Genomic DNA, 23,171 nt, shown 5'->3' with positions numbered 1-23,171 from the left:
ATACTGTCGTTGCCTGAGGTACAATTGTGCTTAGGGCCCTGAATGGCACACCTATGGGCTTGCCCAGGCCCACCCAGATCATAAATGGAATAGGAACATGGTCAGGGAGCCTGAACTCTTCTCAAAACTGTGTCAGGAGAGGGGAGGTCCCCTTCCCCATGACTCAGTCCCTTTGGCTAGGTGACGTTGGCTCTGAACTGGATGATACGAGTGATGTCAGACTTGGAGTCTAATATTGTGGCCATGGAGAGAGTAAAGGAGTACTCCAAGACAGAGACTGAGGTGGGTACAGGGGGGAGCCTGGGCAGAGGGGGGTCTGAAATTACAGGGGAGGGGTACTTGGTAGCCCACCAGCCCCACACCCCAGGGCCAGCTGTTCGGTGTCCATTCATTCATTCATTCATTCATCTATTCAGCCCTTATCAAGCATCAACCAGAAGTCTATGCTAGGAAATGTAAAGGGTTCAGAGTTGAGAGAAACAGGTTCTGCCCTCAAGCAGATTCTGTAATGGAGGTGGGGGTAGAAATAACATACTGCAAGGCTCTGCACTGGATGGCAAGAGCTCTGGAGTGATGCCTCTGAAGAAGGCACATGTGGGGGATCATTCAGCTGGGGTGATCAGGGAAGGTAAGCATTCCTGCAAAAGAGATCAGCCTGATAGAAGGAGCAGGGATGGGGCAGCATGCCCTTTGCTGGGGAAAAGGAGTTGTCCTCTTCTGGAGGTTCAGACGTTTCTCCTCTTTCTCCCTCCCATGGTCACAATCCAGACCTCTTCATGCCCAGCAGCTGCACCATCTCTGAGATCTCAAAGTCAAGCACCCTGCTCTAGACCACCCCCCCACACCCCTCCCAGCTACCACAGTACTTTGTCCTCTCTGGGACCCCCAATCTTGCAACCTGCCTTTATCCCTCTGTCCATCAGCTCACCTCACCTGGATTCTATGCTCTGCCAAAGCTAGTGCTCTCAACTCCCTGGCCCTTCCCTCTCTCAGTTGTGCTCACCTACAAAACCCTACCCATCTACCTTCTATACCCCAGCCCTCCGCAGCTAAGACGTTGTGGAGAAAATCGCCAATTTGTTCCCACTTCCAGAAAGATCTGTTTTGGAACTCCTTTCCTTAAACCCCCACATCTCCTCCCTGTACTCAGCCATCGACCTTGTCAGTGAGAAAATAGGTCATAAGATGTGACCTCCCTTGGTCTTCCCGCCTCCAGACTTTCAGACCTGCCTGTGTCCCTTGCTCCTCCCTTCTCTTTTAACAGGAAATGGCCTTCCTCATTTCGGAGTCCTGCCCCTCTACTTCTTCACATGGCCACTCAAGAACTTCACTTCCTTGTCACATGCTCCATCTTCCACACCATCAGACATGCTGTTGGATGATTCTCATCCGCAGGCAAAAATATGTTATAACTTCCATTCTAGACACACAAACCAACCCCCTCTTTCCCCCTGCATCCCACTGCCCCATTTCTCTGTGCTCCCTCGCGGTGAAGCTAGTCCTAGAGTACGTTCTGCGCCTGTTCTCCCAGCTTCCACATTGCCCTCTCGCTCATCGGACTCCTGCGGTCTGGTGTCTGGCGCTACCCCTCCACTGGAACCGCCCACCCAGGACCTCCCCGGTTCCAAGCCAAGGGGACACATTTATGTTCTCAACCTCTCGGCAACATTCAGATGAAATGACCCCTCCCTTCTTGGAAGGTCTTGCCCTCATGGCTTCTGCGATATGAGCTCTCACTGTGGCAGTCTCCACTGAGCCCCCACCCACCCTGCTCCTCCCACCCTGGCCTCTCCGGTCCCTGTGGCTCCCACCTACCCTTGCCTTCCCCGGTACAACGCCGCACCGTCTTACCCACCACTCTCCGGGATCTTCCAATTCTCCCTCTCTAGCATTCCCATTTTCCCCCATCTCTACACCTCTCTAAGTCCTAAAAATTTCTGCCCCCAGCCCTGCTGTCTCTTTTTTCGGCCCCTCATCAGGAGACCAGTCTATGCTGGCTGCTTTGTTTTATGACTGCTGACAATCTGGCTTCCCTATATTGAAGCAGGGCTGGTTTTGTGAGTGTGTGACCTATGCAGTCACTCAGGTCACACTTAGAAGGGCCTCACATTTGGTTTAATACCCTGCTGTCACCTCCTGGACATTCTTAATAATTTTTGAACATGGGGCCCCCACGTTTTCAGTTTGCACTGGGCATTCCCAATTATATAGCTTGTCCTTTCTTGAAACCACCATCATCTTTTGCCCAGTTTATTTTAAAAACTTTGGAGCTAGTCTCTCTGTTTCCACCCTGCCTCCTCCCTTCCCCTCATAGCAGCCAGAGGGATCCTTTAAAGACATCAAATCATACCAGCCCTCTGTGCGTGGCCCTCTAATGGCTCTGCATATGTCTCTGCATCTTAAAGTAAAACCCCGTAGTCCTTAAAATGGCCTGCAAAGCCTGCATGATGGGCCACCCACTACCTGTGTCTTACCTCTCACCTTTGTCACTATGCTCTAGAACTCACCTGGGGAGGCATTTGCACTTACTGTTCCCTCTACCTGGCATGCCCTTCTCCCAGATATTTACTTGGCTATTGCCTCACCTGCTTCAGGTCTTTATTTCAATGTCACTTCCTCTGGGAAGCTTTCCCTGACCACCCTATCTGTACAGAACAGCAACACCAAGCACTAGTCAGCACCTATCATCTTCTCACATTATGTAGACTTATTTGTTTGTATGCCCCCTTCCTCCCAACTAGAATGTAAACCTTGTGGGGGACAAGGCTTTGTCTTGTTTGTGACCCTAGTACCTGTCACAGAGTAGCCACTCAGGAGCAATGAACCGCGAGAGGAGCCAGGACAGGCTGGGAGGGCAGCTCAGGAGCATGAAGCACAAGGAGGGAACAGGAGGGGGCAGATGGGGAGGGTCTGGAGCAGCTCTGTAGGGAATAAAGGCAGAGGGGTAATAGAGCCATTGAGCCACAAGGTTGGGCCACAGGAGTACCATGCAGTCTTCAGAAAGAGGAAGACTTAGAAGTGGGAGAGGGCCAGGCTGGGGAGGAGGCGCCACCCCGGTGCAGACCTACCTTCCCCACCTGGCCAGGCCCCTTGGCTGCTGGAGGGTAGCCGCCCTCCTGAGAGCTGGCCCCAGCATGGCGAGGTGGAGTTCCGGAATTACTCTGCGCGCTACAGGCCGGGCCTGGAGCTGGTGCTGAAGGACCTGAGTCTGCGCGTGCGCGGAGGTGAGAAGGTGAGCATCTTGTGGGTTTGGGCCCGGGGTACGTGGGGAGCATGGGTCTTTGGGAGAGCAGGTGCTCCAGGTCATATGTCTGCTCAGCCTCTCCAGGGAAGTCCTGGAGAAGTCCCCACTGACCCCTCAGCCACCCTCTAACAGTTGCGCCCCACCCTGTCCAGGTGGGGATCGTGGGCCGCACTGGCGCTGGCAAATCGTCCATGACCCTCTGCCTGTTCCGCATCCTGGAGGCCGCAGAGGGTGAAATCCGCATTGATGGCCTCAACGTAGCAGATATCGGACTTCATGACCTGCGTTCTCGGCTGACTGTCATCCCCCAGGTATGAGCTTAACCTGGACTGACCACACCTAACCAGTGACCCTGGGGGCAGCCCCACTCCCTGTTCTGTAGTTTGAGGTCCAAGACTGGGCCTATGTCTAGAAGGCTGGAGAGCCAGACAGCAGGAGCAGAGCTACAGGGTGGCCACAGGTCATGGATCTGGAAGGGTCAGATGTACCCTGGTCCAATCAGAGCCTGCCCTCTAACCTCCTGGGCCAGTAAATGAGGCCAGTACTACAGGACCCCCAAGCACTTCATCCCCTGAGATTGTCTGCCCTGGTCTCCTTGTTGCATGGCTCTGAATTACATTTCACTTTTTCTGGCTCTTCTGGGGTACTTTTTTCTGCCGACTGGACACTTTGGAGTCAGATTAGTGGCTCCTGGTTTCTGCTTTAGTGGAGGACTTTGTGACTGGCAAAGCTGAGGTTTATCACTTCCCTGCAGGCTTTTCTATCTCCTTCGCCTTGCATCCCTCCCGGAGGGCTAGGCACAGAGTGGGCATGCTGCCACCTCAACCCTTTTCTTTTTTCCTAGCCCTGGACCCATGGCTCCTTATGGGGCTTGAGCTGACTCCCTCTGAGGACTTGTTGTCTCCCCAGGACCCCGTCCTGTTCTCAGGGTCCCTGCGGATGAACCTGGACCCTTTTGGCAGTTACTCAGATGAAGACATATGGCGGGCCTTGGAGCTGTCCCACCTGTATGCCTTTGTGAGCTCCCAGCCGGCAGGCCTGGACTTCCAGTGCAGCGAGAGAGGGGAGAATCTCAGGTAACAGCTGAGACTGGGAGGGTCACAAACGGCACCCTGCAGGCTAGAGGACCTAGCTTCAAATGACACAGAGTCTGGGCCAGGCCCCTCTGCCTGCTCCCACTCCCATCTCAGCCTGGGGCACTAGGGATGTGTTTTGTATCGAACATATTCTGCATGCCAGGCATGCTGCCCTGGCTCACTGACTCCTCACACAAGCCCTAGAGGTGACCCATGGTCCCACATTGCAGAAGAGGAAACTGAGGCAGGGCCAAGGCAAATAGCTGGGAGAAGGAATGCCTGGGATCTGAACCAAGTCTGGGAGATTCCAAAGCTGCATTCAGTTCTGTCCTGTGAGACTGTCAATGCTATGCTTGGCCTGGGGAGGCAGGTATGGACTGACCCTGGGGAATCAGGTGAGAGGAAACCTGCAGTGCTTTAGAGAATTCATAGATATTTCCCAAGATGGATGCTATGTCATCTGCAGTTTAGGAGTGGGCAAATGAGCTCTCCAGGCCCTTCTTTGCTTTCCTGTAGCCCCAGAGTTGACATCCGAGCCTCTGGGCTATGCCAGAAGTCACTTCTTACCAAGTCTAACACCTAGAGATTCCCATACCTGTGTTAGCTGTGTGATTTGGGGCAAGTTGTTTAACCTCTCTGTGCCTGCTTTTTCCTTTCTTTTGAAATGGGGATAGTAAGAGTCCCATACCTCTTCACACTGCACTGCCTAGTAAAAATATATCATGAGCTATGTATGTGTAATTAAAATATTTTCTGGTGGCCATGTTAAAAAGAGGAAAAAAACAGGTGAGATAAATTTCAACAGTGTATTTTTTTGACCCAGTATATCTCAGATATTATCATTTCAACATGTAGTTGATACAAAAGTTATCAGGGATATTTTGTGTTTTCATACCAAGTTTGGAATCCCATGTGTACTTTTACATTTAGAGCATGTCCCAATTCAGAGTGGCCACATTCAAGCACTCAACAGCCACATGTGGCCAGTGGCTGCTGTTCGGACAGCAGTCTTAAGGTCATTGTGATGAAATGGAAAGCGCTTAGCCTGGGTACACCCCTGAAAAAATGTAGCTATCTTATTCTAGTTTATTCTTATTATTCTACTCGGTCCACACCCATGGACTCTCTCCAGACCTCAAAAACAAAAACAAAAATCTTTACATTTGCTTAACACTTAATAGTGTTCAAAGCACTTTGGCCTCCACTGTCTCATTTAATTTTTACTGCTGTCCTTTGGACCAGAAATGAAGTTCTAAAATACAAAATTATTTGCCGAAAGCTTCTCAACTAGCAAGGAGGGGACAGAGACTCCGGGAAGTGGAGGCTTTTGCCCCAAACCTTTCTTTGCTGCATCATAGCCACCAGTGGGATGTGTCCTTCCCCACACCACCGCCAGGCAGCCCCATAAGACTGAATGTGCATTTTAACTGGATTTCACTTATACAACTATGTTGGGGGTGGTTGGTGGACAAACACAGGCTTCCAGACCCTGCACCCCATTGCTGTTTTCAGTCCATTCTTCTATGCCTGCTTGCCATCAGCATCTTCCCCTGAGGGATCCACCTCCATCCCCACACACACCAGGATATGAGACAGAAATCAGCTCCCCTGGTCCCTCACTGAGCTGGTAGCCACTTTAAGTATAACCTGTCTCCTGTGCCAGTCCCACCATAAATCAGCCCTGAGTTCTATTTGGCGGCTCATTCTGCTGCCAAACCCTTCATTAGTTGCGGGAATGGGCCAGAGAGGGAGCCTGGCCTTCACTCGGCCTGTGGTGACTCACCCCTTTGGGAAGGGCTGAGGTATTTGTCCTTGGGTGTAGGGGTACTGCAGCTTCTGTGGCTGGGAACACTGCCCTGCTTTGTTCACTAGATCTGGCTTCCAAGGCAGGAGGTTGAAGCTATGCATCCTGTCCCTCTCCTCCATCTCCCTGGTGACCAGACACAAGCTGTCCCCCAAGTCCTTCCCTGCCCTGCCCCTTCCTGGTTCCCACAGCAGAGCTCTGGCCTGTATTCCCCATGGGGGCAGGAGACAACTGTCTGAATTGTGTGATATTGGGCTCAGCAAGATGGCATCATGTGTGCAAATACCCAGGAAGAGGCAGTGAACTGAAGTGCGTTGTTTCTAAGGTATAGATGACTGATAGAGTGCCGCAGAAGCACTAATTGAGGAGGGAGGACAGGGAAGGAAGCGCAGAAAGAGGATGCCAGACTGCCGGAGACAGGCTGTGGGCTTCACGAGGTTGAGCACTGGCTCTGCCCCGCTGGCCCCTCACAATCCCTGTGGTGTTCAGACCTCACTCCCTGTGCTGGGAGGACCAGGCTGAGGCAGAATGGAGAGGTGAGCCAGAAAGCCAGTCCTGGGCCATTGGGAGGGAATGAACTCAGAAGCAGTTTGGGGAGGGAGGCCTGGAGGCAGGCTGGGGACACCCAGATCCCTGTCTCCCATTCCCAGCATGGGCCAGCGGCAGCTCATGTGCCTGGCCCGAGCCCTGCTCCGCAAGAGCCGCATCCTAGTTTTAGACGAGGCTACGGCCGCCATCGACCTGGAGATGGACGACCTCATCCAGGCTACCATCCGCACCCAGTTTGAGACTTGCACGGTGCTGACCATCGCACACCGGCTCAACACCATCATGGACTATACCAGGTGGGGCACCAGAACCCAAGCAGAGAGGTGGGGTCGCCTGGGCCGCAGGGAAGGGCCAGGCAGACTGAGGTAATCTGGGCATGGGAGAGCTCGTGGGGTTGTCCAGGGAATGGGGGGCAGAGTAGGGTTTCCCAAGTTATGGATAAGGGGCAGAACAGAGTGGGGTTACTGGGCACAGGGAGTGGGGAAACACAATGATGCTTTGAGACATGGGACACTTTGGGGTTACCAGCATGCATGGAAGGAGCACATGGGTTCCCTAGGCATTGTGAACTGTGCACAGGGCACCTCCCTCCAGCCTCCTGTTGGTGGTATGAGGTGACCGGCACCACATCCTTCACGCCAAGTCCCATCAGTCTGAGCACCTGTTTAGAGTGCCCGCATAGCCATTGCTTCATGTGTGCCTTGCTCCCACCCTGTGAGATGGGTGTACGGATGAGGAAGCCAGAGGAAAGGTGTGTGCTGCTTGGCTCCCTGACTTGGTGGGCCGGACCCTGACAGCACCAAGAGGAGCCGAGGAGCAGATGCCTTGGGGTGGGAGAGCAGGGGTCTGAGTCCCAGGCCCAGCTCAGATGGCTGCTCTGTGACTTGGAGCGATTCACAAAGCCTTTGGGAACCTCTCTCTTTCTCAGACTTGTAAGGAGTCCATGAAATAAAGCATTCAAAGTGCAGGTGATCCTGGGAAATACTCATTTCCCTGCTAACCCCTTACTGTAATCCCCCCTAGCACAGTTCTTCTGAGGATTAGGGAAGGGACCTTGCCCTTGGAATCCTATGGCTTCCTTGGAGAGGCAGCCCACTCGGCCAAAAAGACAAATTGAAGCCAATTTCCTCATTGTGCCCAGTGTCAAGATGTGGTGCTGGAGGTCAAGGTGAAGGGCTGGGTAACTCAGAAGCCTCATGAACAGAGCTGGCACTGGCCTGGCAGGCTGGCCGCCTTGGAGGTGTGGGAGCTCAGAGTGAGGAAGAGAAGGCAGGAAGCTGCAACAACCCCATAGTGAAGGAGTGTGGTGGAGGTACATCAACAGCCTTCGTTCACAAAATAACCCCCCCGCCACAGCACTGGGAGGTGGGGAGGATGCCACAGACAAGACAATGGGGTGGACTTGTCCCGTTCTCAGTGTCCCCTTGCTGCCTCCAGGGGCTTGGAAACCAAGCTGAGAATGTCCAATGTTGCCATCTGTCTGTTTCATCCCTAGCCCACTAAAGCTAAAAAATCCAGGACCCCATTGGGAAAGGGAGGGTGGCAGGAGTGCTGCACCCTGGGTCCAGACAAGGGACAGGATGGGCTAAGAGGCTCTGTTCCCAGGCCTAACTGAAAATAGTTTTTACCAGCAGCACTGAGGGTAGAAGGCTGAAACCGATGTTGGGGATTGGGAGTTCGTTCATTCTAGTGGGCAGGCAGAAATTAATCAAATAATCAACTACAAATACAGCCCTACTGAATGTGTAATCAGAGCCTGCAGGAAGCAAGCAGGAGTTCATGTGTGTAGGTCAGAGGAAGCCACTCCCTATAGGGCAGCCAAGATACTTTCTCTCCTAAGGAAGGGAAGCACCAGCCAGTACCTAAAGGATGAATAAGAGTTGGGGAGTGAGGGAGGAGATGGGGAAGAGAGGGACCTGAAAATTTTAGGCAAAGGCCCGAAGGGGACAGAACCAAGGTGAGGAGAGGGACAGGCCGCACACGTAGCCCTCGGAGGACTGTGGTAAAGCCCTCAGTCCTCGCCCTAAGAGCAATAAGAAGGGAGAGGGCAGTCTCCTGGGCACCAGTTTGGACAGTGGCCAGGCAGTGATGTCCATAGACATTCCTTCCCAGGACATTTCTGGGAGACCCTCGTGTAGGTAACAGAGTGCAGTCTACCTGCTCCCATGGAGGGGTATCTCCCCAGGCATGGGAGAGCCCTTTCTGTGCCTGCCTTTCCCCGGGAGCCAGCCTGTTGGCCCTGCACCTGTGTACCCTGTTTTGTTGGCAGGAGATTCTGATAACAGGCTCAGACCCAACTGTGTGTGGGGGTGGGGAGGAGATCCACCCATCAGCAGCAGCCAGATTTGCAGCCAAAGGCCCAGATTCCAATGTCAGGCCTCACTGCAGCCTGGTTTCCCGCCGCGTGCCTTTGTGAGTTGGCACAAAGCAGATGGAAGCGCACAGGCCTGTGGTTCCCTGTGCCCAGGTCTATGACCCCAGCAAGGGGAAGGCTCATTACGGAACGGTTTCCAAGCCCTGACTAGCAGAGATGAATAGGAACATTGCGTTTGATCCCAGAAACCGCCTCATCTGCAAGGAGAGCAAACGGAATGGCTAAAATAACCAGCCTTGCAAGCATGCACATGTGGCGTAGCGGCTGCGTTGGGCGGGTCGGCAAAAGTAGAAGGGTCGGCATGTGCCTGTAGGGCCTGAGCAGTAGTCGGAAGGGCAGAGTTGGACTGTGAGGCCAGGTCTGGACTAATGGAGTCCTCACCACTTTTCTTTGGCTAGGGTCCTGGTCCTGGACAAAGGGACAGTAGCTGAATTTGATTCTCCGACCAACCTCATTGCAGCCAGAGGCATCTTCTATGAGATGGCCAGAGATGCTAGCCTTGCCTAAAATGTATTCCTGGGATTTCCTCCTGGCCATTCCTGGTTTTCATCACGAAGGAAAAGGACACCAAATATGTCTGCAGAATGGACTTGATGGCAAACACTGGGAGTATTTGTTAGATTTTTGTCACTGTAAAGAGCCCAACAAGATAACCATGCTAAGTGTGTTAGATGAGGAAGCGAAGCCCAAGAGGTGAACATGCCAGGGTCAGAGCTAGCTTGAGGCAGAGCCCAGGCTAGGCCGTGAGTCTCTTGATTCCCAATCTAGTGTTATTTCCCATTTTCAATCACTTTATGGAATAATTTCCCTAGTTGTATGATTTTTCATATTTTCTACTGTGAAGTATTTTTTTTTTAAATGAAGCTTTATCCTCCTGGAACAGAAGACTGCTGGGTCAGCCATCCCTAGGAACGGAGTCCTATGCTCTGGAATGCTGGCCTGAATCCATTAAAAATGGAGCAGTGATGAAATAAAGCTATGTGGTCAACAATATATATATATATATATATATATATATACCCCAAAGTAGCCTTTCTCTGCCTGCTCACAGGGTTTGGTGGTTAGAACCTTTGGAGGAGGCAAGGAGGAAGAGGTAGAGGTAGAGGCAGACTTCATGCACATCTGCATGGCTGGAATTATCTGCAAACTTCAGACCCAAGAGCCTTTGGCTGGGAATACTGTCTTCATAGCCAAAATTCACTGGGTAGTTGCCAAAAGTTCTTGCTCTGCTGTGCAGATACTATAAAAAGGTGAGACACAAAGCCCCTGAAATCTGACCTGAGGCCTCTTGGGAAAGCTGCCGTGCATACCTCCATGTTTATGTCATCCCTCAGTCCTCCAAGCCTGCTTCCCTAGGAGTTGAAAAGTGCATGATGCTTTATTTCCCTGCTCCTGTAGAAGTCTGTTCCGGACAGTCCCCATAACCAGTGAGACCAAGTCATTCGCCTTCCTCAGACTGGCCCAAGCTGAATGCAGGAGCCCAGAGCAGCCCAGAGCTGCCTCTTGCCCTGAGTCTCAGGCTGGTAAACGAGATGAGGGGCAAATTAAATTGCTTGCTTCAGAAAGCCAACAATGTGTTTATTTTTTGCAGGTCAGAGTCCATCAGGCACAAGGCCTCAGGTTTGGAATGATCTCTTTGTTACCTAGGTTTTCTGGTCCCATCTGTCGTTGTCATTCCCTCAGCCTTTATTCTTGGTATGAGACTGGTTGTGGGTGATGGCTTTCCCCCTCCCCTAAGTGGTTTGCAGTAGGTGTGGAGATGGCTCCTTTGATCTGATTTTTCTATAGGCATTGGATCGGCCTGTGCTGCAGGGCCATTTGCTAAAGGTTAATCACATTTTGGGGGCAGGCCGTTTCTGCCCAGGATGTTTATGAGTGTAGGGAAGAAGACATCCATCCCTGTGAGAGAGCAAGTATGAAAGCACAAATGCCCAAATTATTCGCCTCTCCTTGATGCTAAGAAAAGGTCTCTGCTCTGCTCCCTGATTTATTAGGCCAATTTGGCATGACGTCTGCTTTGTGAAGCTCTAGCTGCCCTAAACCAACAGAAATGCAGATTCATTCGGCATCATTCTCAGCTAAAGATCTGAAGGTGTAAGGCTGTACTTCCTTTCCTGTCTTGGGAGTTTGCTTCTGAGCTCATTGAGGCCCTGACAGGTGCTGACAGCCCAGAGGAGAGGCTCAGTTATGTGAAGTAAATAGGATAATCAGAAAATGTGGTTAGTAGAGGATGACCCCTGTCTAGCTGGCTTAGCTACTCTGGGGAAATGAAGCTGACTGCTGTGAACTGGGAGGAAAGAGCTGCACAGAATGTCTGTGTCCAGGTGCCACTGACAGGGCACGAGCCCTTAGCAGCTGCAGGATGGAGGAGGCTCAGGTGGGAAACGGTCCTTCTATTCTTCCTCAAGAGCGTCTAGTCCCTGAGAATGTCCAACAATCTGAACCCCTTCTGATGAGAAATACAGTGCTGTTTTAGGGGTCAAAATTAAATAATATGGGCTCAGTCAGTTAATATTTAGTTTTAATAATACTTGTGTTGGAATGATCAGCAATGCACAGAGAAAAAAATCTTCAGTGAATGTTTACACACAGTGTGAACACATGCTTTAAATATGCAGTGGAGGAGAAAGGGTGAATTCACAGTTAACAAAGCTAAAAAAAAAATCCTTGTTATAAATTACACAAAGCATATAAAAATATTTCTCTGAATGCATAGATTTAAGACTTTGAACTCACCCATCAGCAACTGTGCAGTCTTATCCTACAGACATACACAGGAGTCAGTGGACCACAGAGGACTTTATAAAGAAGAGAGACCAGTGTGGGGCACATTTCCCACCTGACATGCCAAGCCCCTCATTGGCTTCTGTTTCTAGCCCCAGTAAACACCACCCCTCTACAGGCCGCCTCCCAGCCAGGGGCCTCCACTGCTTCTGAGAGCCTCTAAGTGATCTGGGTGGCTGGAAGAGTTTTGACCCCAATGATTTAGACATGAATTAATACTGAATTTATTTCCTCCAGGATAGTACTAGCCTTAGTTTTATCAGTAAATTGTAATTTTTTTTTTCCAAAGGGAAGGAAAAAAAAGGTTAGTGTGTCTGAGTAAACTAGCTTCTGACTGGCTGAAACACAAGGGAGATTTCTTCTTTAAAGCACTTCAGAAAAGGGTTAATAAGTAACTCTGCTTACTTACTCTGCTATGCAAACACTGTACAAAGGCAAGCCACCATCCATACTTGGTGGAACATGATGAAGTCACTAAAACAATGACTCCTGAAGCTGACCTTGGAAACACCTCAACCTCAACTTGAAGTGTAGGCAGCTGCAGGAAGCCATGATCTTAGCACATCACTCTCTCTTCCGTTGACATCTTCTGCACACTCACTCGATTGCAGTGTCCCAATAAAACAAACACAGTTAGGAAGTTAAGTTTCTTTGGAAGTAGGCACTGTGGGAAAAGCTTCTTAAGACAGCAGCGATGCTCTTCCGCGGCTGACTTCCAACCCCTGCTCCCCTGTCTGAGGGTGGGCATTCTTATTTCAAAGCTAAGCTGTTTGTTTCAACAAGACAGTGGCTCTTCTCTTAAAACTAATGACACTGACAGAAAGAAAAAGAATCCTTGAATGCATTCTTTAAAAAAATTTTTATGTCATGCTTAAAAGTTTAATCAAGGTGTTTTTCCCCAAAGAAAGCCTGCTGAACTCACAACTGACTCAGTTAAGTGGGTTGGTGGTGGTAGTGGGGGATTCCTAGGATCAAACAAATTTGTTTACAAAAGCAACCTATTTTAGAGTTGTGTAAAAAGCCTAGTAATTTCAAAATAACCTTTATCTTTGATACAAAAATAAAGATGCTAACTCCTTTAGATTGGTTTCCTACAATAACCTTTAAAATAGCAACAGATTCAGTCTCAGAAATTGCTTTTCACTTCTAGTGGTAAATGAAAGTGGAGAACATGGACCAACAATGTTTGTGCTCTTCTCATACGGTGCGATTAAACATGTAGATGACAGAAATTGCTTCAGTTTGTAAAAAAGTGGCTGCTCTTTAGGAAAGCATCAGAGAGCCCCCTAGTGACCACGAAGGGGAGTTAATGCAGAGATGACGGCAATGGCAGACTAGAGACAGAAGCAGTCGAAAGTGTTTACAAAGGAAAAAGTGGGGGAAGGGAAGCTCTTTTGGTTAACAGCATATTTACAATTAGGTAACTGTATTCTTAAATACTTTTAACCTGAGTAACATTTATAAATATGGTATAGGAAACCTCACAGCCACTGTCACACTAAAATTCATTTGTCCAGGACCTGTGCTTTCCCCAGTTTTCCTCTCCAGTCTGCTTGTATTTCAGAAGTTGTGAGCATGCAACACCAAGAAAAGCACATCCCAGCTGTTCAGATGGACTGTCAACAGGAGTGGCTAGATTTAGGTCCCACTCTATCTCAGCTTTTGCTTAGACAACTCTCTTACATTCTGCACATAAAACACACTGGATACAGAACCATTGGTTTCTGCCTCTCCAGACCATCTCAGCTGTTCACAGCATCAAGCAATAGGTTTATTGTGCACCAAGAGGCTTGGAAGAGTGGCACCGCTGCTTGGGGGTCAGGGGCTTCCTACCTTGGCAGGGCGATGTTAGTGTACACTGCACAGTGGCACCAGGGGCCCTCTTGGGCATCCAAGGCATTTAGATCAATGGCTTGTCCTTGGCCCAGAGGTGACACACACTGTTACAATACTCAGAGACAGAAGTCTGTGCTGCATTAGTAAGTTAGTTTGGAAGCTCTCCTGTTGTAGCAAGGCCTTTCAGTCAGTGTGGATGCAGCATTTCTGAACAGAAAATTATTTTCACTTATCATTAGAACCAGTTCCAGCTCTTGGAAATCTTGGAGTCGAGCAACATCTTTATCCTAAAACAAAAACATGTTAAGCAGATTAAGAAGAGCCACTTGTATTTTGTCTCATTTTAAAGTCTAGAAGAAAAAAAAAATCCCTGTGGCAGGCTTCAGTCCTAGTGCAGGAAAGTTGCCAGGGACATGGGTGGGGTAAAATGGTGGAAGCCCTTAGCAACAGCTACTACAGGATGAGCATACCTCCAAAGGAAAAGCAATTCAGGGATCAGTTTTCCTTAGGTGACCTGAGAAGCCAGAAGCCTGATGACATCCAAGGAACCCAGAGATGTTAGGAAGACCATACGTGTATGTATGTGTGTTTGCTCTATAATATAACCTGGTTGTTAAGTTATAAAACACAAGGCATGTCTGAATGCACTAAGGTGATCCTTACAAAGCACTACAGAAACTGAAAATACGTACATGAGTGGTAATTCAGAAAATGCTCTCTGGTATTCTATAATTTCCAAAATTGCCAATGTCACTATAGACTTGGTAAATGGAAAGAAAGCTCAGTGATTACATTTGGAAACCACCCTTTGTTCCTTTTCTGTTCTTTTTTCATTTCTTCAAATATGACTCATAAAAATCAAGGAAGGAGCTAGGTATTTTCCAAATGCAAAAAGCAACCAACCACTCATACTTAACAGGCCTTTCTTACCTTTCTTACTAGAGTATTGGGTAACTTTCTGATCTTTTCCACTTGATCTGGATTAACACCCAGTTCACAGCAACTCACTCTGAGCAATTCTTGGTAGGTGAGCTCCTGTCGATCCAGTTCAATTTCAATGAAATCGTTTTCTCGAAGAGATGGGTTCTGAATCCTTACCTTAAGTACCAGCTCTAGAGAATACAGGGAGAAATGTTAGTGAAGGTTCTAGCATAGTCAGCTGATGTAATTTAGGCTCTTTTCCATAAGACAGTTATACTTAATCATGCCTCCTCCACCGAATGAGAAGACCAAAAACCATCAGCAGGGTTTGCTTAGCCCCAAGTCTGGCTCTGCTAGCACAGTTTCCTGCACGTAAGACTATGGCTAACAAAGTAAGGAGGTAGGGGAAATTCAACTATCCCAGCTATATAGGATAACTTACTTCTGTTATAGGAGCTAAGGAGGTATAGGCTTAAGAATGGGTTTGAGTAGCATACTCCACATAAGCAGGGGAAGAGAGGTGAAGAAGCACAGGCAAAATATGGTACATGGGTTACTCTAAAAAGATTTGATAATTGTGAATCTAAAGGTATTTATGAAACATGCAGTGAACAGTGAAAGAGCAAAAAGACAAGCTACTAATAAAAAATTAAGTCTAACTATGACTTGAATGCAGTATACCTTAATAAGGAAGGAGCCTTGGCTTTGGGAATAAATAAACACTATTATCCATGGATCTGGGACTCTAAGCAACCCGTCCCTACACCCTGAGCCTGGCTGCCAAGATGGCCCAAGCCAAGCACCTATGTGCACTTGGTGGTCCTGCCTTACTCCTTATATAGAAGTCCTCATAGCATAGCACCCTGGGCCCCATAGTGCCCCTGGTATCAGCATCTACAGTAGCAGGTCCTCAAAAACAGAAAGAGAGGGAGTTACTTATATAGAAAAGTAAAGGTAAGACTAGACTGTACCCTGTGGTGTCTGCCTAGAGCTGGAGGTATCAGTATGAATGTGTGGCTTTAATAGCTTTAGGAAGACACAGATTAATACAGAAAAATGTGTATCCATGAAGGCATACACGTGTGCACTTGCTTGCTTTTTTTCTTTCTTTCTTTGCTGGCTCTGTCCTCTGGGTGGGCGTAGAAGAATGACACCCCTGTCCATGTCCTAGTTTTTGAATAGCGTTCTCTACCAAAAGAACCAGAGCTCCTTGAAGAGCTGGCTAGATCCATGGCTAGGCCAGGCAAAATTTTACTGGAAGCTTGGAACATCTTGCTGTACCAGAAAGTATGGAAGTGCTCCAAGAATGACACATGTCCAAGAGACACAAGAACTGGCTTGAAGAGGTTCCCTTGGGACAAATCTGGCATAATTCAAAATCAAAATAATGATAGAAAGGGATTATAACCCAATGAATAAAATAAGAATCTATGAGTTCATACTGATGTAAACAGAGAAGGGAAGGCCCTTCTTTACAGTAGAATACCAGCAAACAAGAAAGAATGATAGGACATCACATACTACAAAATAACTGGCCTGGACTTTTCAAAAATATTGTGGTCCAAAATGACAAAGAAAGGCTGAGGAAATGTTCTAGACTGAAACAGACTAAAACACAGCAAATACATGCAATGAGTGTACCTGGACGGGGGAAGTGGTAGAGGGACTGAAGACAGCAGCTACACAGGGCATTGAGACAACCGACAACATGTAAATATGAACTATGGCTTAGAGAACAGTAGTGTATCAGGGCTACATGTTCTAAATGTGCTAACTGCACTGTAGTCATGTAAGAGACTATCCTTGTTCTTAGGAAATCCACACTTAAGTAACTCGGGGTGAAAGGACAAAAGGTAAATAATTTGTGAATCTCAGTAGAGTCCCTCACACTAGTCTTGCAACTTTTCTATAAGTTTGCATTTACACTCTACATAACCCCAAAATCCCACAACCAGGAAGTGGCCACAGTCTGTCCCATTGCCGAGGCTGCTTGCTGATGAAGGTTACCTTGCATATTAAATGGAAATGCTCCTGTGAAGAAAAATGGCTGGAATGCTGGCGCCGGTCCTGCATAAGTCCCATTTTGAGGCTCCAGGGACACTGCTGGCTTGGACGGGACAGAAGAGAACAGCGACCGACTCTGACTCACTGGCGACTGACAAACAGGACCTGGTTTTGTGCTTTCAGGTGTTCTGAGTATGGCAGGTGGGGCAGACACATCCCCGTTGTGAACCAGTGCCAAAGAGGTGTGGTCCAGTGGAAAGGACCCTAGCAAGGGAGGTTCCCCAGTGGGGGGCAATGAAGGTGAGCCATTTGCAGAGGGTGATGCAGGAGGTGTGGAGGGGCCCCCATTCTGCAGCTGGGCTGAATCCTCTGTCACAGGGGTGTAGGTAAAAGGGAAGGCTGGGTTGGCCAAATAGTTGGGAACAAAGGGCAGGTCTGACTCCTTCATCTGGGGCAGGCTGTCGTCTCCATCATCATCTTCCACTTAGAAAGAAGAAAACACAGGACATTCACATAGCCCTTTACAAATCACTAAGAAAGGAACCTCTTGTAAAGCTACCAGCCCTTTGGTGTACAACAAATACTTTGGTCAGTGTTTATAGCTTCTTCAAGTCAGAAGAGAAAAGATATTCCATTATGTTTATGGTTACCACTTTACAGATTAAAAAAGAAAATAAAACCTTATAAGGCCTACCTTCCCAGAAACAACACAGAATTGCTATCTGGGCACAGTAATACTATCCTTGCTTTTAAAAACAGACTGATCATGTGGCATCAAGAATGCTGCCAATAATACCACAAGTCTTAAGTTAGTCTGACAAAATAACAAGTCCTAAAACACAGACTCACCTCCCATAATCTTCCTGATTTCTCTCCTTGATGTTAACTGGACTGGCATTTCCCCTTTTGTGGTAAGAATCTCTTTGTCAGCTCCGGATTTTAACAAGTAAGAGACCACCTGCCCATGATTGCGTTTACATGCCCAGTGTAAACAGGTCCTGTCCCAAAGCAAAGAAAAAAAAGTGATTTAAGAAAAGAAGAGGTGACTTGGGATTTCAAATTCTACATAATAATAAATAAATACATGTTGAAGTTAAACATATATAAAAATATATGTTGAAGTTTAAAAGCCTGTTAAAGTTCAGCTAGAACAAGGAAACCAGGCTGGTAACCTCAAGTTTTCTTTTCAGAAAGCAAATGATCAAAATATTTAGTATGCTTAAAATTTATTTTTAAATTTTATTTCTGGCCCTTAGGGAAAAACTAATTTATCCTAGGAGCTTTAATTTCAATGTCTTCCAGAAGGCTAGCTGACTGGATAACTCTAAAGGTATTGCTGAGTATTACTCTGTCAGTATCGCTCATTAGATTGTCCCAGTCTCTTTAAAATAGATTTTTATACCGCCACATTTCTTTTTAGGAACAATGGAAACTCACTTCATATGCATCGAATGTCACATGAAGATTAAATATTGTCAGGCTAATAACCATCTACCTACAGCTTGCTGTGCCACTAAAATTATTACTACTACAGAAGATATTCCTGTCTGAACCTCAGTTGCTCCCTCTCTTCCTCTTTATTTTTCTTTCCTTCACACACACACAAAAAGGATCTCCAAATTTCCATTTTTAAAAAGTTGGCTTCTCTAGTTTCTCCAGAAGGCTACAAGCATAGCCCCATCTGCTTAAAAGTAAGATACTACACATAGACTTTTAATTCCTGAGGCATTTAAAAAATGTACATCAACAACCGAAATTTTCAAGAACAAATTCACCTTAAGGTATTAGACTCGTTTAGATAAAACTATTGAATATTATTGGCACATAGGAAGGGATTATACCTACTCATAAGGGCTATTATTTTAATACTGCATAGAAATATAATTAGAATGTCAGCAACACCTCCCTCTTAGCAGAAATGAAAGGATTCAGTGCTACTAAATTCATCCGCAGTTGCCAAAACTGAATGCTATTGTGGAAGGAAAGTACTTTTTTCCTCTCTGTTTTGAAATGTCCTCATTCACCAACTCTCTAATTGAACTGAGATCTTCAAAGCTTATACTCAAAGATAGACATGGTAAGGAATATAGACATATCTTTAATAGTTAGGGTTAGTTCCCTAAACAGATAAGTATAATAATCTAGAAAGTTCATTTGGTTCCAGGAAAAGCTGATTTATCCTGGGCACCTTAACTCGTATGACTTACAGAAAGCCAGCTTTTCTGGTTGGCTGGGAGCAACTCCACTAATGATTCAGAGTGACATTCCACACTATTATTCATTAGAATTAGACTGTCCATGTGCCTTTAAGGTGTACTCTATGATGAAGACTGCCAGTTTGGGAAAATTAAGGGAAAAGTCTTGATCTAGACTTTTAAAATATAAGCTCCATGAAGATAAGGAAGTGTCTGCTTGGATATCCAGGTGCTTAATTAATACTTGCTGAATGAGTGAACCAAGAACATGGTGGACATTGCTTGGAAAAGAAGGACCAATACATTCTCGATTCTGGCAAAACAAACTGCAACCAACAGTGTGTTTGTGTGTGGATGTCTGTGGAATAGGCTTGAAAAGTGAATAATTATAATGATAAGCAAGCACTCAAAAATGAATGAAGCATGATGAGAAAAATATGCTCCCGTTTGGAAATAAAGTGCTCACTTAGTAGTAAATCACTTGTTCATGACAAGCCTGAGAGTGAAGCAAGTGATTCACTGCCAGTGTGTCTGAGGCACTCTGGAACAAACCAACGAGCTAAAGCATCACCACATAAGGTGGGGTTAAGCCACCACAGCACGTCCCCTACAGCCCTGCACCCTTAGTGATCATTATTTATAGTCCAGACCTTTGTGGCTCTGGGCAGCCATTAACTCAGGGCTATTGCAGCCAGGCAATATTTTCAGCTTCTTCATGAGTCATTATACTTTTTCTTTGCATGCATGACACTTGAATTACAATTGATGTGGGAACTCTATCTTTGAACTTCAACTCCTTAAGCATTGAATTTGCACTCAGAATATCTTATTAGTGCTGGGAAGTATTTCAGACTAGAGGCACTGATAACATGCATCGGTGCTGAAACTCTGATTACTAAGCCAACTAATAACTGAAAGCAGTAACCATTCTGCTTTTCTGTGCCAGAGAGTAAGTTTTTTGAGGGTAACCTTTGTATCCCATTTTCCAACATACTGATTAATAATAAGAAAATAACAGTTAACACAGATAATATAATGCTTTATGCTGGACATTGTTCTAAAGGCTTTACATATATTAACTCAGTTAATCCTCTAAAACAATCCATGAGTTAAGTATTATAATCAGTATTTCCCCCATTTTACAGAGGAGGAAATTGAGGCAGTCAGCAAAGAAGCAAAACAAATAGCACACTAGGTGGTGATTAAGTGTTATAGGGACAATAAAGCAAGGAAAGGGATTAGGGGATTGCAGATGCAGGGGAGGGGCATGGTGCAATTTTAAATTGAGGGCCAAGGCAAGGCTCAGGGAGGTGACATCTAGCTAAGACCTGAAGGAGGGGTGGGAGCAAAAGCATCTAGATGGAGGGAAAGAAAACACAAAGCCCTTGAATCAGGACTGTGCCTGGTGTTCTAGGAAAGGCAAGGAGGCCAGGGAAGCAAAATGAAGGAAACAAGGAGGCAAATAGCAATATGAGGCATGCAGGTAAGGAGGGAGGATAGTGGGGAGAGGGAGTAGAAGCTAGAAGCTGTTGGACCCTGTGGGCTTTTACTCAAAGTGAGATGGGAGCCATTAGAGAGTTTTGAGCAGTGGAATGATCCGACTCATGTTTCAAGTCAGGGTCCCTCTGGCTGCTGTGCAGAGAAAAGACTGTAGGGTATAAGGGAATAAGCAAGGAGACTAGATAGGAGGCTACTGCAATAATCCAGGTGACAGAGTGATGGTGGCCTTGTACCAGAGTAGTAGTGCTAGAGTTAGTGAAAAGTAGTCAGGTTCTGACCATAGGTGAAGGTGGAGCTGGAAGAATCAGCCAAATGATTGAATATGGGGTGTCAGGGAAATACAGGAGGCAAGGAGGGCACCAGGGGTTCTGGTCTGAGCACCTCAGATGCTGAGATAGGGAAGACTCAGAGGAGCAGGTACGGGGGAGTTAGAGGGGTGAGGGGACATCGGAAATTCAACCTTGGACATGTTGAATTTGAGGTGACTATTAAACATCTTCCCCAGTTAAATCTATGAGAAGCCTCTTCAGGTTATATTGAATTCAACTTACATTTGCTGAGCAACTACAATGCCACAGGCATTGTGGTTGGAAACAGGTCTGAAATTAGATGCTGGGTTCATTTACCAGCTCCATAGTTACTATGAATTCTATGACCTTGGGGAAATAACTTAATCTTTCTGGGCCTCAGTTTCCTCACCTGTAAAATGAAAAATAACAATAGCTACTGTCCTTGAGTAGCTGTGAATGAGATAATACATATTAAGAACTTAGAACCTCCTTTGTGTGACAGAGTAGGCTAAATAATTGATAACTATTTACATTATGCTCCTTACATGCTTACATTAAGTGACTTAGGCAAGGTCCTATAGCTAAGCAGAAACAGAAACTGCAGCAAAGACCCGGCTCATTCTTCTATACAACACTGCCTCCCAGTGCCAAAGCAGTGATTCACAGCTTGTGAATCAGAGCAACGCTCAGAGAAGGGACACACAGAACAGCAAGCTTGTTTGCAAACAATCTTAAACAAAACAAAATAAAACAGAGGCAGTATCTACTGTTTTCTGGCTTTCTGGGCAGCTACCCAGGCTGTTTTCTTTAGGGTAAGGAGGTAGAGAGATTTGTGAGTAAGACAGGAAACCATGGTTGTGGTCCTAGCTGTCATATGAATAGTTATGTGACCTAGGGCAAGTTACTCTGTAGTGTTGAATCTATCTCCCACGTCCCTTTCAGTTCCAAATTGTGTTTCCACTTAAAAAAAAAACACTTGCAAACTCACTTTAACTCTAAGCTAACAAAATAGGCTGGTTAAGCATTACCTGGATCAAATAAAAAATTTAAATGTAAATGTGATGAGAGCAGAGAAATATCACATATAGTAACTTAACACTAAAAAATTTGAACACCAGCACATCTTAAAATGCGACTCCTTATTTAATTGGAAAGGAGTCAATTGCACGTAGGCATCTAAAGCCTTGGATCAAATTCTGTATTTGAAATTGTAATAAGTAAAAACAAAACATTCTATAGGACAAACGAATCAGTCTTCCCTCAACAGGCAGTTGTTGGCAGCCGCAAGTCACTGCTGCAGTGAGACGACAGACAAGCAGAATAGTGATGCAAGTGATTTTTTTTCTGGTCTTGGGAAAATAAATCGTGCTAGTTTATAGGATTCATATTTACGCAGTTGCTTATACTTTATGCTTCGCACAGATGTGTTCTCCAGAGGCAAAGTAATTCAATACTCGAACTGGGGTTGAGCTCCTTATTAACGTGAGAATTCAACCGTCGCCAACACTGTTCTGGCTAAGTTAGCCAGGGGGCTGCAGGGGGGCCGCGCCAGGGTTCGGGTGGGCGCTGCCCGGGGAGGCCCACGTGGGCGGGAATTTGGGCAAGCCGCGCTCCTGACCACACGAAGCATACATAGGGGCCAGGGCTGGCCTCAAGAGCGCACAACCTCCGAGGCCTTTTTGGGAGCCAGGCCACGCCTCAGCGGGCATCCGGGGACAGCGCTAGGCCAGTCGCCCGCTCCACGCTCGGGCCTCGAGTCGGCTGCTCTGACCCTAGGCCTCCCCCGCTCCCCACTTACCAGCCGTTGACCTCATTTTGGGAGTTCACATCCACCCCGCTCTCCACCAGTTTCTGCACCTCCCGAATGTCCCCCAAGGCCGCGGCCTCCCGCAGCCTCTCCTGCTGCTCCTTCTGCTCTAGGAGAGCGCTCATCTTCCCCTCGGCCCCAACACCCCGCCCGTCCCACCCCGGGCCAGTCAGCGCCGCCACCACCGCTGCCCGCCCCCAGCCATGGGGAGATTGCAGAGAGCTCGCCCGGCCCGCTCGCGCCGCCTCCCGCGCCCGGCCCGGGACTTCTACTTCCCCGCGCGGGCCGCCCGCCCCTCCACTGCTGCTCCCGGCCTGCAGGCCTAAGCCTCCTCCCGGGCCGCGCCTCCCGAAGGCCGGCTCCGGGGGACTCAATTCAGAGTGACAACCCTGACCCAGATATTTTCCGTTCCTACCCTCGGTCTCTGGCGCCCGGGCGGGCTGTTTATGTAACTGCTGCACGATATTATCTGCGGTGATTCATGGACTATTTTTAGACCTCCCCACCCCGCAGCTTCAAGAGATGAGGACAGACACATGGAAAGAGAAAAAAAGTATATTCAAGAGCCAGAAAAGGCTTATCCTCTGGCGCAGGCTGTTTACCAGGCATCAAAAATAATTGTTGTTTTTTTCCTCTCTAGTGTGTCTTTTTCCTTATCTGAGCCAGCTCTTGCCCAGCAGGATGGGGAAATGGGCTGAAAACGATCCTACTATTATATGCTCATTATTGCAGAGATAGATTGCACTGTTCTTTCTTCTTTTGACAGTGCTTGGGACCATTCAATTCG

The 23,171-nt window shown here is 47.4% G+C and overlaps 2 protein-coding genes across 8 annotated transcripts in view; one reads left to right on the top strand and one right to left on the bottom strand.

The window, feature by feature from the left end:
* Positions 1–10,620, top strand: part of ABCC3 (ATP binding cassette subfamily C member 3) — a 46,905-nt gene extending 36,285 nt beyond the window's left edge. For 3 of the 7 annotated variants that reach the window (XM_057501350.1, XM_036879543.2, XM_036879540.2), the window contains 6 exons: positions 181–282; positions 3,086–3,232; positions 3,397–3,555; positions 4,154–4,320; positions 6,775–6,969; positions 9,446–10,620. In XM_057501350.1, the coding sequence (XP_057357333.1) occupies positions 181–282; positions 3,086–3,232; positions 3,397–3,555; positions 4,154–4,320; positions 6,775–6,969; positions 9,446–9,554 (879 nt within the window). In that variant the 3' untranslated portion in view covers positions 9,555–10,620. The other 4 variants (XM_036879542.2, XM_036879541.2, XM_057501351.1 and 1 more) reach the window with 4 other exon arrangements.
* A 931-nt stretch (positions 10,621–11,551) lies between these two features.
* ANKRD40 (ankyrin repeat domain 40) lies at positions 11,552–22,755 on the bottom strand. The gene is made up of 5 exons (XM_036879548.2): positions 22,376–22,755; positions 17,442–17,590; positions 16,596–17,075; positions 14,598–14,779; positions 11,552–13,954 (listed from the first exon to the last, which is right to left on the bottom strand). The coding sequence occupies exons 1-5, from the start codon at positions 22,507–22,509 to the stop codon at positions 13,808–13,810; spliced, it is 1,092 nt and encodes a 363-aa protein (XP_036735443.2). The 5' UTR covers positions 22,510–22,755; the 3' UTR covers positions 11,552–13,807.
* Between the last annotated feature and the right edge of the window lie 416 nt (positions 22,756–23,171).

This window comes from Manis pentadactyla, chromosome 4 (genome assembly GCF_030020395.1).
Source record: "Manis pentadactyla isolate mManPen7 chromosome 4, mManPen7.hap1, whole genome shotgun sequence".
Lineage (NCBI taxonomy): Eukaryota > Metazoa > Chordata > Mammalia > Pholidota > Manidae > Manis > Manis pentadactyla.
Note: the sequence above shows the minus strand (reverse complement) of the source record. Positions and strands in the feature narration are given on the sequence as shown.